Source organism: Montipora foliosa, chromosome 2, assembly GCF_036669935.1.
Source record: "Montipora foliosa isolate CH-2021 chromosome 2, ASM3666993v2, whole genome shotgun sequence".
In the NCBI taxonomy this organism is placed as follows: domain Eukaryota; kingdom Metazoa; phylum Cnidaria; class Anthozoa; order Scleractinia; family Acroporidae; genus Montipora; species Montipora foliosa.
The window spans coordinates 8,486,031-8,500,995 of NC_090870.1; the positions used below are offsets into that span (position 1 = coordinate 8,486,031).

Genomic DNA, 14,965 nt, shown 5'->3' on the forward strand with positions numbered 1-14,965 from the left:
AGAAAATACCCAGTTGACGATTGTTTGAGGAGCTTCTGAAGGGATTATAAAACAAAGGGCACAAATGAACACGGCATGAATTCATCGAAGGACATGGGCTAGTTCTCTATTTTGAATAGCAGGCATAGTTTTTGACTACGCGTACCTGCTTCTTTCACAAAGTTCGCAAGCGGGTACTTTGAAATTAATGTATGCACCAGAATTAACTGGCCGAATGCCGTAAAGAGGGGTACTAAATCTTTATTGGCGACATTCCGCGGGCGTCTGCTGTAAGGACCACACTGCGCAGATAGTACGAACAACAAATTCCGAAGATGCAGAGGCAGACGCTGATAAAATCGTGGGTAGGTGCTGTGAGACAGTAAAATAATAGACTACGAGCACTCCTCTGTCAGAAATTCAGGAATTTTGTTGCTTGATTAATTTTAAAAATTTACCTGTCAGGAGTGGGATTCGAACCCACGCCTACTACTGTAGACTGCAACCTGAACGCAGCGCCTTGGACCGCTCGGCCATCCTGACATTTGCGAAAAACTGCAAATGTTTAACGACTTTAAAATTTTCATAAAGTTATAGTTTCCTGGTCTTAATTGGGTCTCCTTTATTGACAAAAGTCACCCTTGCAAAAGCTTAACCCTACTGTGTTTGTCAAACACGAACGTAGGACTTCTGATTGGCAAGATTAGAGGATACAACTCGATCCTTCATTTTTTGAGGTCTAAATAAATCTTTGTCCAAACTGACAATAGAGTCCAAACAGATCCAACAAAAACGATCAATTGCTTAACGCGCATTCAGCGAGGTGCCATCCCCATGGAGACCAACTTGAATTCACCCAACTTGCTGCATGGAACTTTAACTTTTAAAATCAAAGGTGGAATGGAGAATGCCCCTAGTTTGTGTATAGAGCACGCGAAAACTAAGCACCCCTGGTCAATTAACCTGCCACAAGTCGTTGGTATGCTAAGATGGAGATTATAACAGAAGCCTCAATTTTAATGAATGACGATTTCTCAATTCCACACACGACGTCATTTATTGTTTAAAGACAAACTTCAGACCTGTTGCTACGGATAGTGTGTGCTTCTGTTTTCTTTGCAGAAAAAAATTAATGTAAACATCATTGAGCAAAGGTTAGAATTATAATTACCTTTTCTTAATGATGGTCTGATAGTTACAAATTAATTTTGAGGAGTCCAATTCCAATACCTCACAATGCAACTGACGATGACGGTTGAAAAATTAAAAGTGGCTTCTTCTTCTGAATTCCTCAAACATTTTCAACTTGAGAAGCCTTACGCCCATGCTAAAATGGCCATCTTCATGGAGGAACAAGTGTCCATATACACACGGGTAATTCAGAAATATATAGCAACCTCTGGATAGGTGCGTACATGTTTTACCACGACTGTGGGTTTTTTATTTTGGCAAGGGCATAAAGTTTGAAGTCGAAACTTACGTGGCATTTTATATTAGAGAGCTTTACATTGGAGTGTGACTGAGTAGCGCCCTCACGGGGGGTACCCGAACAAACCTTTTGTCCTTTCTACGTCATGAGCATGCGCTCTTGCGCTCCGCTACAAAGAGATAAGCTAGAAGAAATACAATAATTGTGTGCAAGTTGGGGACACCTAAAATAGTAGAGACTAATCGAGTAGGTGCCCCAAATCATAGTTAGTAGATGAGACTGCTTTTGAGGCTCGGCAAACATCAAAGGTGAAAACAAAGATACCGTAAGATTTAGGTTGGAAAAACCACGACCGTGCACAATCTTTTGTTTCATGCTCATACATTATGCATGAATTACGTGACTGACACGTTTCTGTTGGTCAGTTCCTTAGTACGAAGTAATCAACTATTGTGTTTTGTGCACGATCAAGGCCAAAAAAGAGAACAAAACCTGCAATAAATAAATTTGTCGGGTTTCATAACCATTCCGCTCTATTAACTATGCCCAAATTGAAAATACGAATAATAAAGAAAAAAAAATTAAAAATAATTATAATTATCAGTTAGGTTAAAAGTATTGCGCCAAAGAATAAATATTAGAGAAAAAGGGAAAAAATTAATAAATCAAAACAATGAAGGTGGAAAACTAATATAATATCCATCGTTACAATCTAACATACTTACGAAATCTTTAGTCCGAATGCAAAAAAGGGGGCCAAAATGCATTCTTTTGTTTATATGGCAATTAGACTCACTAGCCTCGCTCTCAAGCAACATTTCTTTTGTATTTTGTCCATGCAAGCGAGGCTAGTGAGTCTAATTGGCACATGAACAAAAGATTATATTTTGACCGCCATTTATACATTTGGTCTATAGACCTTTTAGATTTCTATTGTTTCTGTTGTTGCAAAAGACATTATGTGATGCTCAGGGGGTAAATTAATATGTATTTGCCCCCTACGCATCCAATAATAGCTATTTGAAACAATATAAATCAAAATGGCCGCCACATCTGCAAAAAGGTCTACTGCAAGGATGTAATTTGTTTAGTAGTTACAAGCAGTGCATTCGAGAGACGCGCGCTAGTAAAATGAAGAGACAAACTTGATTCATCCTAACTTGATTCATCACAGGTGCCCCAAGGTCATAATGCGATTTTGCAATGCATAACTATTATGTAGTAAGAGAGTTTAATGGTGAAAAGAGTTACAAATTAAGTTAAGTACTCGTTTATACACTATAAACGAGTACTGATTTCACTATATCAGCTAATGAATCGACTCAAAACAAAAGTGGACAACATATTTGAGGTAGGGAAAGTTTATATTGCTAGAGAAAGACGTTCAATTTTTCAACTTGACTTATTTTTTAACTCTTTTAACCATTAAACTCTCTTACTACATAATAGTTATGCATTGCAAAATCGCGTTATGAGCTTGGGGCGCCTGTGGATTCATAAACAAATTTAGGTTTAGAGGCCGACGATTAGGGTAAGAATGAACAGAAGATATTAAATTGAAATATTTATTAAAGCAAGAGGGAGTCACTCGACGAAACCACTCATAAACAAAGACAAGAATTTCAATCGCAAATCTTGAGTCTTTCTGCATGTACCGGAAAGCATTGTATTTTTGGTCACTAGGGACTAGTCTTTATTTGGAGTTGTTTTGTTTTCTGTTTTTTGTTTCTTTTATTTTACGTAATCTGTGCTCCGGTACCTGCAGAAGGAACCCAAGTTATTTGACTTAGTCAGAATGCCGACTTTCAGATAAAAACCACTTAAGGTTGACATTTCATGGCCGTTTGAAATCCTGCAGTTTTATAAGTGCGCGAACCATTTGTCCTACAGTGTAGTGCTGATATATAGATTTAGCCAAGCCTAAAAAGCCCCGGATTATATAATCGCTTGAGCCTGTGATCCAATCGAAACCCAGTCAGCGGGAAACCTGAAAAAAAAGCCGACCTCGATGAGCTCTAAACTTGAGCCCGCGATATGGTCACGTGAGCACATTGGGCACATTGGCACATTGGCACATTGCACATTGGCATCACGTGGCATCACATTGGCATCACGTGGCATGCACATTGGCATCACGTGGGCACATTAGCAATCATGGAGGGGTGGACGTACGTACTGTACGGTCGTACGGTCGTACGGTACCATATTCGTACCCATGGTGCTCCGCGAACGCGCTTTCGGGGCGATGCGCGATTTTGGATGGAAGCCATTTCAGTGTCCATTTAGCAACAATGCTTTGTAAATCGAACGAATCAGCTGAACGAATGCACTCACATTATAAGACGGCCATTTTAGTGCCAAAACAGTAGAAAAATAAAGCTCATGTTTTGCACAATACAATAGTCCATAATAGCGTCAAATTGCCCAAAGCTTTTTGACTATAAAGAACTAATAAAACTTTATTACAAAATTGAAAAAACTCTACAGAACTAAATAAAATACACGGTCTACTACAAAACTAAAAACTACCCAAAAATCATTGTAAAAACTAAATTAAAAAATGTCCACCTTCCTTGCATTAACAATAAAGTCATCAAAAAAGTCTGCATTCTTGGGGAAAGGAAAAGGAAAAGGAAAAGTTAGCATTCTTTCCCCTCATGGCTTGTGACCATGGATCTTTGGTCGAATACCTCATTGTCGATCGGTAGGAAGTGGGGCTCTACCTCGACATTCTTGCAGGTTTTGCTGAGCAGAGACGTGAGAAGGTTCCGTATGTCACCGTGTCTTTGTGCGACAACGTCTAACCCCCTTCCCCCCCCCCCCCCCTTCCCCCGTCCTTCTTACATGACAGGGAATGGTTGACTGTGAATCGATCTCCATACGCGCAATGGTTCGGCAAATAGTCCAGTTGCAGATTGTAACGCAAGAGCATCGAGTGCCTGAATTGTTGCTTATTCAAAGACAGGCCCTGCTTTTCAAGGGGTACGGCGTTGAGGCACGAACTTGCACCCTTGTCCCTTGCTTGCATTGTTGACTTTAGCAAGTCTGGTGAGAGAGATGCATCAACGGCCGCTCTCTTCTCGATTCCGCTGCCATCAATTTGAGTGACCGGTGTTGTCGTTTCAGGTCTTCCACAATTTGCTCACCCTCTGGCATGAAGGTGCTCTGCGTTCGTATAGCTGCTACATATGGTTTGTTATTAACGTTGAGGCAGCGTATTGCTGTGGGGCTTCAGCTTTCAGGCCTGGTATACCCATACCCCCTTGTGCTGGAAGTAGGGTGAATAGTTCTCGTAACTCATCAGGGAGGGGTTCCATCTGGCCAAAGAGAACTGGAAGGAAATTATCGTTGATCGCTTCATCAGTCGGTTCCACATATACTTCAAAAGAGTCAATTGTTCGAATAAAATATGCAAATTTCGCTTTGTTGCCCAGGGAGGTTTAAATGGGTACAACAGTGAGTTAGCCGATTCGGTCTATTGTTTATTTTCCGCAAAATGTGGTTTTAAAAGCAAACGTTTTTCTGACGCTGATAGGGACAATTGGCCGTTCCGAAATTCAGCAGGGAACTGGGGCAAGTTTCAAATTTTAACTAATCGATAAACTGACACTACCACATGAAAGATCATGTTGAGATTGGTTATTTGGCCAAGTATGGTGCTTTTAGAGTGAACAGAGACCAAGTTATGGACCTTGAAACATAGTTCAAAATCCATACAGGCGTCTCTAATTTTGATACAGCGTCCCCAAAAACCATATAAACTCTTAAAATTCTTATGATTTCCATGATACTCTTTAAAATGGGCAAACATAGCGATTTTCATCGCAGCTTCTTTCAAATTGTAGGCACATGACGGGATTTTACAGTTGTCACTAAACTGATGAGTTTATATGGTTTTGGGGGACGCTTTGTCAAGAGACGCCTGTATGGATTTTGAACCGTATTTCAAGGTTCATAACTTGGTCTCCGTTCACCCATAAAGCATCATACTTGGTCAAATGACCAATCTTAACATGATCTTTCATGTGGTGGTATCAGTTCATCGATTAGTTAAAATTTGAAACTCGCCCCAGTTCCCTGCTGAATTTCGGAACGGCCAATAGACCATTTTACAGTTGTAGCTAGTTACCTGGCCTAAAAATGGAAGCGAGGCTGCCGGTGACCCTGTTTGTATAAACCTTTGTGCTTTTCTCATGTTAATTAAGACTAATTAGCATTACAACAACACAATTTACATGATAAAAGCAGTGAGGTCTGTATCAAGACAAGGCCACCGGCAGCCTCGAAGCCATTCACAGGCTAGGTCACCGAGCAAACAACTGTAAAATGGCTTATTCTGATAACAGATTCTTACTCTTGAGTAATGGAGTTTTTCCCATACTTTGCTCGCACTGAAGTGAACCGAACCATAGCAGTGCAAGACAAGAGAAATTGCTGTCGGTCGGACACATGGACATAGCAGCCAAAAATATACTTGTTAATATTATGTACTGAGCTCCATTAGGAAAGAATATAAATACACTAATTCGTTTTCTCACCAGAGTTCAAGCACTCTTTCCTGATGTTCATCTAGTATTCTTAGTCTTCTATTAAACTCCTTTTCGAGATCTTCTCTGTGATAGTCAAAGTAGATATAAAATTGATAAGTAAGAGAGGATTCGAGAGGTGACAGTGAGAAAAATTTCTCAGTCTCTCGTAGCTCACTGCATGTCAGAGCGTTCGATACGGTAATCGATAGATAACAACAACAAAACAACAAAAATAGTAGATCATTTCAAAAAGTAGTTTTTTTCTTTCCTTTCATTCAAGTTAACCCTGCCGGCATTGTTGGCAGATGGATTCGCTATTTCATCGCCTTTTTTGTCACCAGTATTGAGCTCTCAAAAGCATGCACAGCAAGAAGTAACCGTTCTTGTCTTTTATACGCCAAAGTGCTATGTGGTTCGGATCGATGATAATATTGCCTCAAATTGCTCTAGGCATATCAGTTTTAATTTAAGCACTTACGTTTTCGTTCTCGCTAAATTTAAACTTCTTCTTCTAAAAGGTGCAAAGAAACTTAGTAAACTCATGGATTACCAGGTAGACCATGAACTACTCTTTCAGCTTCCTTGAAAACTAACCGACTATTGTGACGCAATCCTCGCGCACGAATCCACAAGTTGTCGCGCTTTGTTATCTTCAACTCCATGGATACGCAACGCCATTACGCCAGTTGCCTCGACAACTGGCTTTCGCTGCCGCCACAAGCAAAGCATCGCGCATGCGAACACATTCAAGGCGCTGTTACACCGAGCAACTTTTGGTGCGACTTGTCTCGCTATGCCGTGGCGAGACAAGACGCTCGAAACATATCCCAGTGTAACATACCTTGCAGCGGCCAAAAAAGTATATGCGAGACAAGTTTCAGAAGCCTTAGCGTAAAGTAGAATTTAGTGTTCCCTTACGTAACTCCCGTCAAACATCTTGTTTCGCGATGTAAGAACTTTTGTCCCAACCATTTGCGAGACAATTAAGTTACACTAAATTTGCATAGTATAACAGCGCCTTAATTAACTCGTTGTTCATATATGCCATTTGCGAAAAGAAGGGATTTTGATGATCAACACGTTCCTTCTTCAGTATACTTGTGGCGCAAGTAAAAACCAGCACTAAAGCAAACGCCTCAGTGCCTCTAAGCGCGCAAAAAAACAAGAAAAGTAAGAAAATGCCCAGTTGACGATTGTTTGAGGAGCTTCTGAAGGGATTATAAAACAAAGGGCACAAATGAACATGGCATGAATTCATCGAAGGACGTGGGCTAGTTCGCTATTTTGAATAGCAGGCATAGTTTTTGACTACGCGTACCTGCCTCTTTCACAAAGTTCGCAAGCGGGTACTTTGAAATTAATGTAGGCACCCGAATTAACTGGCCGAATGCCGTAAAGGGGGGTACTAAATCTTTATTGGCGACATTCCGCGGGCGTCTGCTGTAAGGACCACACTGCGCAGATAGTACGGAACTATCAAACAATTCCGAAGATGCAGAGGCAGACGCTGATAAAATCGAGGAAAGGTGCTGTGAGACAGTAAAATAATAGACTACGAGCACTCCTCTGTCAGAAATTCAGGAATTTTGTTGCTTAATTAATTTTAAAAATTTACCTGTCAGGAGTGGGATTCGAACCCACGCCTACTACTGTAGACTGCGACCTGAACGCAGCGCCTTGGACCGCTCGGCCATCCTGACATTCGCGACGTACGGCGAATGTTTAATGCCCTTAAAAATTTTCATAAAGTTATAGTTTCCTGGTCTTAATTGGGTCCCCGTTATTGACAAAAGTCACCCTTGCACAAGCTTAACCCTACTGTGTTTGTCAAACACGAACGTAGGACTTCTGGTTGAAAAGATTAGAGGATACAACTCGATCCTTCATTTTTTGAGGTCTAAATAAATCTTTGTCCAAACTGACAATAGAGTCCAAACAGATCCAACAAAAATGATCAATTGCTTGACGCGTTTTCAGAGAGGTGCCATCCCCATTGAGACCAACTTGAATTCACCCAACTCGCTGCATGGAACTTTAACTTTTAAAATCAAAGGTGGAATGGAGAGTGCCCCTAGTTTGTTTATAGAGCACGCAAAAACTAAGCACCCCTGGTCAATTAACCTGCCACAAGTCGTTGGTATGCCAAGATGGAGATTATAACAGAAGCCTCAATTTTAATGAATGACGATTTCTCAATTCCACACACGACGTCATTTATTGTTTAAAGACAAACTTCAGACCTGTTGCTATGGATAGTGTGTGCTCCTGTTTTCTTTGTAGAAAAATATAAATGTAAACTTCATTGTGCAAAGGTTACAATTATATATAATTACCTTTTCTTTAATGATGGTCTGATAGTTACAAATATCCTAATTTTGAGGAGTCCAATTCCAATTCCTCACAATGCAACTGATGACGATGACAGTTGAAAAATTAAAAGTGGCGTCTTCTTCTGAATATTAATTCCTCAAACATTTTCAACTTGAGAAGCCTTACGTCCACGCTAAAATGGCCATCTTCATGGAGGAACAAGTGTCCATATACACACGGGTAATTCAGAAATAAATAGCAACCTCTAGATAGGTGCGTACATGTTTTACCACGACTTTCGGTTTTTTATTTTGTCAAGGGCATAAAGTTTGAAGTCGAAACTTACGTCGCATTTTATATTAGAGAGCTTTACATTGGAGTGCGACTGAGTAGCGCCCTCACTCGAACAAACCTTTTGTCCTTTCTACGTCATGAGCATGCGCTCTTGCGCTCCGCTACAAAGAGATAAGCTAGAAATACAATAATTGTGTGCAAGTTGGGGACACCTAAAATAGTAGAGACTAATCGAGTAGGTGCCCCAAATCATAGTTAGTAGATGGGACTGGTTTTGAGGATCGGCAAACATCAAAGGAGCAAACAAAGATACCAAGATTTAGGTTGGAAAAACCCCGACCGTGCACAATCTTTTGTTTTATGCTCATACACTATGCATAAATTACGTGACTGACACGTTTCTGTTGGTTAGTTCCTTAGTACGAAGTAATCAACTATTGTGTTTTGTGCACGATCAAGGCCAAAAAAGAGAACTTAACCTGCAACAAATAAATTTGTCGGGTTTCATAACCATTCCGCTCTATTAACTATGCCCAAATTGAAAATATGAATAATAAAGGAAAAAAAAAATTAAAAATAATAGGCCATTTCCGAGTTCATGTCTGCCTCCTCTTCAAAGCGAGTCTAAGTGCGAAGTTTTTGTGATGGTAATTAGTTCTACTTTACATATGAATGAAAACTAATTTTCATAACAAAAACTTCGCACTTAGACTCGCTTTGAAGAGGAGGCAGACATAAACTCGGAAATGGCCTATTATAATTATCAATTAGGTTACTAAAGAATAAATAGTAGAGAAAAAGGGAAAAACTTAACAATCAAGGTGGAAAACTAATATAATATCCATCATTACAATCTTAACATACTTACGAAATCTTTAGTCCGAATGCAAAAAAGGCGGCCAAAATGCATTCTTTTGTTTGTATGGCAATTAGACTCACTAGCCTCGCTCTCAAGCAACATCTCTTTTGTATTTTGTCCATGCAAGCGAGGCTAGTGAGTCTAATTGGCACATGAACAAAAGAATATATATTTGACCGCCATTTATACATTCGGTCTATAGACCTCTTAGATTTCTATTGTTTCTGTTGTTGCAAAAGACATTATGTGATGCTCAGGGGGTAAATTAATAAGTATTTGCCCCCTACGCATCCAATAATAGCTATTTGAAACAATATAAATCAAAATGGCCGCCACATCTGCATAAAGGTCTACTGCAAGGATGTAATTTGTTTAGTAGTTACGAGCAGTGCATTCGAGAGACGCGCGCTAGTAAAATGAAGAGACTAACTTGATTCATCCTAACTTGATTCATCACAGGTGCCCCAAGGTCATATATAATGCGATTTTGCAATGCATAACTATTATGTAGTAAGAGAGTTTAATGGCGAAAAGAGTTAAAAATTAAGTTAAGTACTCGTTTATACACTATAAACGAGTACTGATTTCACTATATCAGCTAATGAATCGACTCAAAACAAAAGTGGACAACATATTTGAGGTAGGGAAAGTTTATATTGCTACAGAAAGACGTTCCGTTTTTCAACTTGACTTATTTTTTAACTCTTTTCACCATTAAACTCTCTTACTACATAATAGTTATGCATTGCAAAATCGCGTTATGAGCTTGGGGCGCCTGTGGATTCATAAACAAATTTAGGTTTAGAGGCTGACGATTAGGGTAAGAATGAACAGAAGATATTAAATTGAAATATCTATTAAAGCAAGAGGGAGTCACTCGATGAAACCACTCATAAACAAAGACAAGAATTTCAATCGCAAATCTTGGGTCTTTCTGCATGTACCGGAAAGCATTGTATTTTTGGTCACTAGGGACTAGTCTTTATTTGGAGTAATTTTGTTTTCTGTTTTTTGTTTCTTTTATTTTACGTAATCTGTGCTCCGGTACCTGCAGAAGGAACCCAAATCTTAAGGGTTGTTTGCTTTGATTACAGGAATGAGTCTGTTAAACCTCTTTGCGTGCAACCAGTTTTTGATGTGCGAGTTTTATTACGGTCAGGCCTGGCAAAAGAAGATAAGCAAGAATGACGGTTTTTACCCTGAAGACCCATTATCTACCTGGCAAGAATTTGTGCAATGATCTTTAGTGCGTCTGTTTACTGAGCTCGTCAAGAATCAAGACGAGTACAAAACGTATTCTAGATGAACTTTCTTATTTGGTGCGTTTACCAAGACGACTAAGCGGATAATTCGTCTCGATGTATATCGCGTCATGTTCCAGTCTTTATGCTAAACGAACTGAAGGCCCACGTTTACCCCACAGGCAATGTGCGCCGTGCTGAAATTCATCCAATGAGATCGCTACGATAAGCAACTCGAATTTCCATGACAAAACAAACGGTTGAAACAAGAGCGAATTAGATAAGAGTGTTATCTATCACTTTGCGGTCTTTCCCCAGCACAGTCACAAATGGAGCTATTTTTAGACACACTTTGCGTGCGAAACAAACAAAGGGCCGCCAATTTTAATCAATCATAAGAAGCTATGTCATACGTGATTTTCGCGGGAACGGGTATTCTAAAAATAGACTCATTTGTGACTGTCCTGGGGAGCCCTCAACAACAATCTTTGTCCAAAAGCCAGGCGGTTGAAGGCGGGCTTTTAAGTAACACAATTGTAGGTAACTAAATGACACGCAAAGCGCTCAAAAAGTAAAATTGGACGCAGCATACTCACTAAAAACTGTTGAACAACACCAAAGAAATAGATGATATGTCGATATTTTTCACATTCATTCCAAAGCGTTTCTACTGTTTTTCTTTTCTGCCTCGCTATCAAGCTGAATATATTGATATTTCGAAAATGGCCAATTCTCTACTTGCACAAATCCCATAACACACCTCTTTTACCCAGCCCCCGCCCCCAAAAATGACATTGGGGGAGGGGGGAGAGTTGTACATGTATTGGGATATGTCCAAGTAGAGAATTTTAACTGTTAACTTAACAATGAAGCCAAGTAGCCAAGGAAATTTTTTCTATAAAATGTTTAGTCATTTTAAAACATTAAATCCATTCGACAAAAATAGTCGCCTTTTGCTCTTCAGTGTCAGGCTGAAATAGTGTGAAATCCTCCTCTCCCTTCTGCATTTTACTTGTCACAAATACCGCTAAGAGATCGATATTTGGTACGCATATTGGAGTCCCATAACCTCACAAATGGTCGTGGCGGAATCATTAAACGAACTTCAGTTCTTGAAATTCTCTCGGCAGTCCCCATTATAACGTATAGCTGGCCACGTAAAAGGTACGGGCAGTGACAATCATCGTTTTGTACATGTATTTCTTGTCGCTTCCTGATCTTAACTAGGCTCCTGTAGACAGTTATTATCTTGACTACGTACGTCCTTTCCCTCGATATGCTGTCAAAGGATGATGCTATTACTCTCGCTTTGATTACTGATGAAGAAAAAAATAAGGGTTAAATCACATTTCAAAACTCATAAACAATTCAAGTACCTAACGGCCTGTCAAAACACCGATAAAACGTCACGTGCGTGAGCCTTAAACCCGATAAAGCACTCCTCATTAGAATTCTTTGTATAAAGAATAGTAACGAGGCCCGGCCTGTTTTTCTTGAATGCTACGCTAATATCATCCCCTCACATTTTGCGCCATTGTCTGGACTCCAGAGGGACACGCATTTTGTGGAATGCCTTTGAAGCCGTTTAATAAACTTACATGTCGAGTTTTATTGGGTCTAATTTGCCTCGCGGTTTGAAACCCGGTAAAACACTCCTGGTCGTTTGTTAAACAGTACTTAAAGTACAAGTGGTCGAGTAGATCTGTAATGTTAGCTGCTTCTCACAGGTTTGAATTCTGAAACTAACGTTTAACTGGTCACGACTAAGTGACCAGTTATGCATGCTCGTTATTGTTGCTCTTTTAGGTAACTAAAACCGAAATTTGCAAAATTCTAAACTTGTTAACCAAGTGTTGCCCTTATGCCATGATCTGAGAAGGTACCGCTATCTTTCGTCGCTATTGCCATCGCCTTTGCTTTCGCCATTGGTGTCCTTGACGGTTTTAAAAAGGGTTTCTAAAACGGTCATGGCCATTTTTGTCACCCTTTCATAGCCATTTACAACACATGAGAACATGTCTAACCAGCTTCGTATTTTACGCTTTACACTTTATAGGTGCACGCGCACAAACTTTAATTGGATTGGTAAATTTCGCTCATTGATTGATTTAAGAGAAATTGACTCTTAAACGCGGTATTTTCACAGCCTGAGATTAAAGAGGGTTGCTACAAAGCCGCTAACGGTCTTGTCGTATTTTCCGGATTGCTTTGGGACTTACGAAATTTTGAGGCATTTCATCGGTATGATCAGTCCTCTTGGTTATGGTGACCGTGATTGCAATAGCGATTGTGATCGTGATTGTGATTGCAATCGTGATTGTGATGGTCATTGCATTAATGATCTCGATTGTGACCGTCACGGCGAACGCGATTGTGATCGTGATCATGATCATGATCGTTATCGTTTTCGAGATCGTCTTCAGCATCGTCAATGTTCTCGCCCTTCCGCTACTCCGCCTATAGCCTGAGATATTTAAAAGAAGTTTATTCTTGGTTTTTTTTTTAATTCATATCGTGCTCCCCGTTGATTTCAAACCATTTATCGCCCGTACGAGGCCAATCGCTGGATTTAATATACAAAGAGAAGACTGTATACAAACTTACCAAAGTCACTTTGGCAGTAGTTTCTGTTTCGTTTCTTTGATATCCGGCAAGGAGGACATTTCCCTAAACAATTCAAAGGAAATAATTTGGTATACAACTGTTATCACCGCGGGTTCATTTGCACAAGTACTCTAGCGAAACTCTTTTGACTCACTGACAAGACAGTTAAAGATATACCAGCTTAGAGCAAAAGGAGTGCTCTAATTGTCTCTTTAATATGAAACATGATACAACACGAAGCAATGAAAGCTGTGATGTTTGCACTGAGTGTTATTACATCGCTTAATTAAAGTGCCCCTGTGATAAAAAAAACCACTTCCTTTTTTCCTTCAGATTTTGAAAGTGTGTTTGCTTAACACCTGACTGGCAAAAATTTTGAGCTTTGATTTTTATCCAAAGGCCGTTTACTTTGAGTGTAAGTTTTGGATTTCACGGTCTGCCATTACTCACGTTTAAAACTGACCGATTGGACCTCAGACGGTTGGATCCAGGGAAAAGTGACGTCAGAGGCTCACTAGCTTAAAATTTCAGCGTGTGAACGCAGCTTATTATATATGCAAAGCGTGAGTTTAAAAGTCTGAAAGCCCAAAACCCCCGTGCTGCATATTAATTCTGCGGCGTACACACGTATTGCATTCTTAAACTAGTGAGCCTTTGACGTCATTAATAGGAAAATTACAGTTAAAATAAAGAGGTGTCTTTTTGAAATCAAGGCTTAAAATGTGGGTCACTCAGTGTTTTGTTAACATAGTTTTGAAATCCAAAGAAAATCATCATGGTATTATTACAATCTTTGATAGATCACCATATTCTCATTGATAAGCTTTCAAAATTTAATCTGCATATGCCCTGTTACGACGGAGATGTCCCAATTAACTAAAGATGCCCCTAATGAAGCCTCTTCTAAAACGTGACCAATACCTTCACTAGGTGGTGTTATTGCCACTTTCGGCGTCTGTGATGTTGGAATTCGTAGACAACCCCGTTTCTTTATCTCCAGTATCCTTCGTATCATTGATTCTCGCCATTCCTCAACGTAACTATCTCGACCGAGTTCTATTCCATTGATGGTCTTGGTTGAGCCCTCGTGCATGGTCAGCTGACCCATCAGAAGATATCTCTTCTCCGGTATAAGCAGATGACACTGACATGAATCGTTTCGTATCCATACAGTTCTTACTTCAGATACGTCGCTGCTAATCTTAAATGGACGGATAACCTTGACCCGGTATTTCCTGTCCAGAGAAGGATCGTCGATTTCCTCGGAAATAACCTGTACATGAACGACTGAAAAGGACAGGAATTTTCCTTTTGTAATTGTTTAAGAAAAGCAAAATAACTAGGTCGAGTTATTTGAGGCACTTTTAACGATAATCCAGGTTTTATTGCCATGACAACTGATTTGTTTTGTTAACAGTCGACCTAGGAATGGTGCCATAATCAAGCTTCAAACTGCTCGACCTTTGAAGGCAGTAACTTATAACAAAAAAGACAAATAATGGTTCGTCGTTGCAAAGATAAATTTTGTTTCGTTTTTTCAAGGTTTCTAGCAAAGGGCTGCAATAATCCTTCAGCACGACTATGCAAGAATGAGGTATGAGGATATTTTTGCCGTCTTAATACCAATGTAGTATGTCCGCAGCTGTATTCCTCCATAAAAAGGTATAGTTATACAGATATAGTTATACAGCAGTTGTCCAGAAAAGCGCAAGTCAAGAAG

General features: G+C 39.7%; 1 protein-coding gene and 2 non-coding genes across 3 annotated transcripts in view; all 3 read right to left on the reverse strand.

The window, feature by feature from the left end:
- Positions 1 to 438: 438 nt before the first annotated feature.
- Trnal-cag (transfer RNA leucine (anticodon CAG)) lies at positions 439 to 522 on the reverse strand. Its single transcript has one exon. It is a non-coding gene; the product is annotated as a tRNA-Leu (tRNA).
- Positions 523 to 7,553: 7,031 nt separating this feature from the next.
- On the reverse strand, positions 7,554 to 7,637 carry Trnal-cag (transfer RNA leucine (anticodon CAG)). Its single transcript has one exon. It is a non-coding gene; the product is annotated as a tRNA-Leu (tRNA).
- Positions 7,638 to 10,278: 2,641 nt separating this feature from the next.
- The window catches only part of LOC137989133 (uncharacterized), an 8,114-nt gene continuing 3,427 nt past the window's right edge, over positions 10,279 to 14,965 (reverse strand). Inside the window, exons 3-5 of the mRNA XM_068835004.1 lie at positions 14,167 to 14,532; positions 13,246 to 13,308; positions 10,279 to 11,957 (exon numbers count right to left, since the gene is read on the reverse strand). Coding sequence (XP_068691105.1) covers positions 11,650 to 11,957; positions 13,246 to 13,308; positions 14,167 to 14,532 — 737 coding nt within the window. The 3' untranslated portion in view covers positions 10,279 to 11,649. The remainder of the gene's footprint in view (positions 11,958 to 13,245; positions 13,309 to 14,166; positions 14,533 to 14,965) is intronic.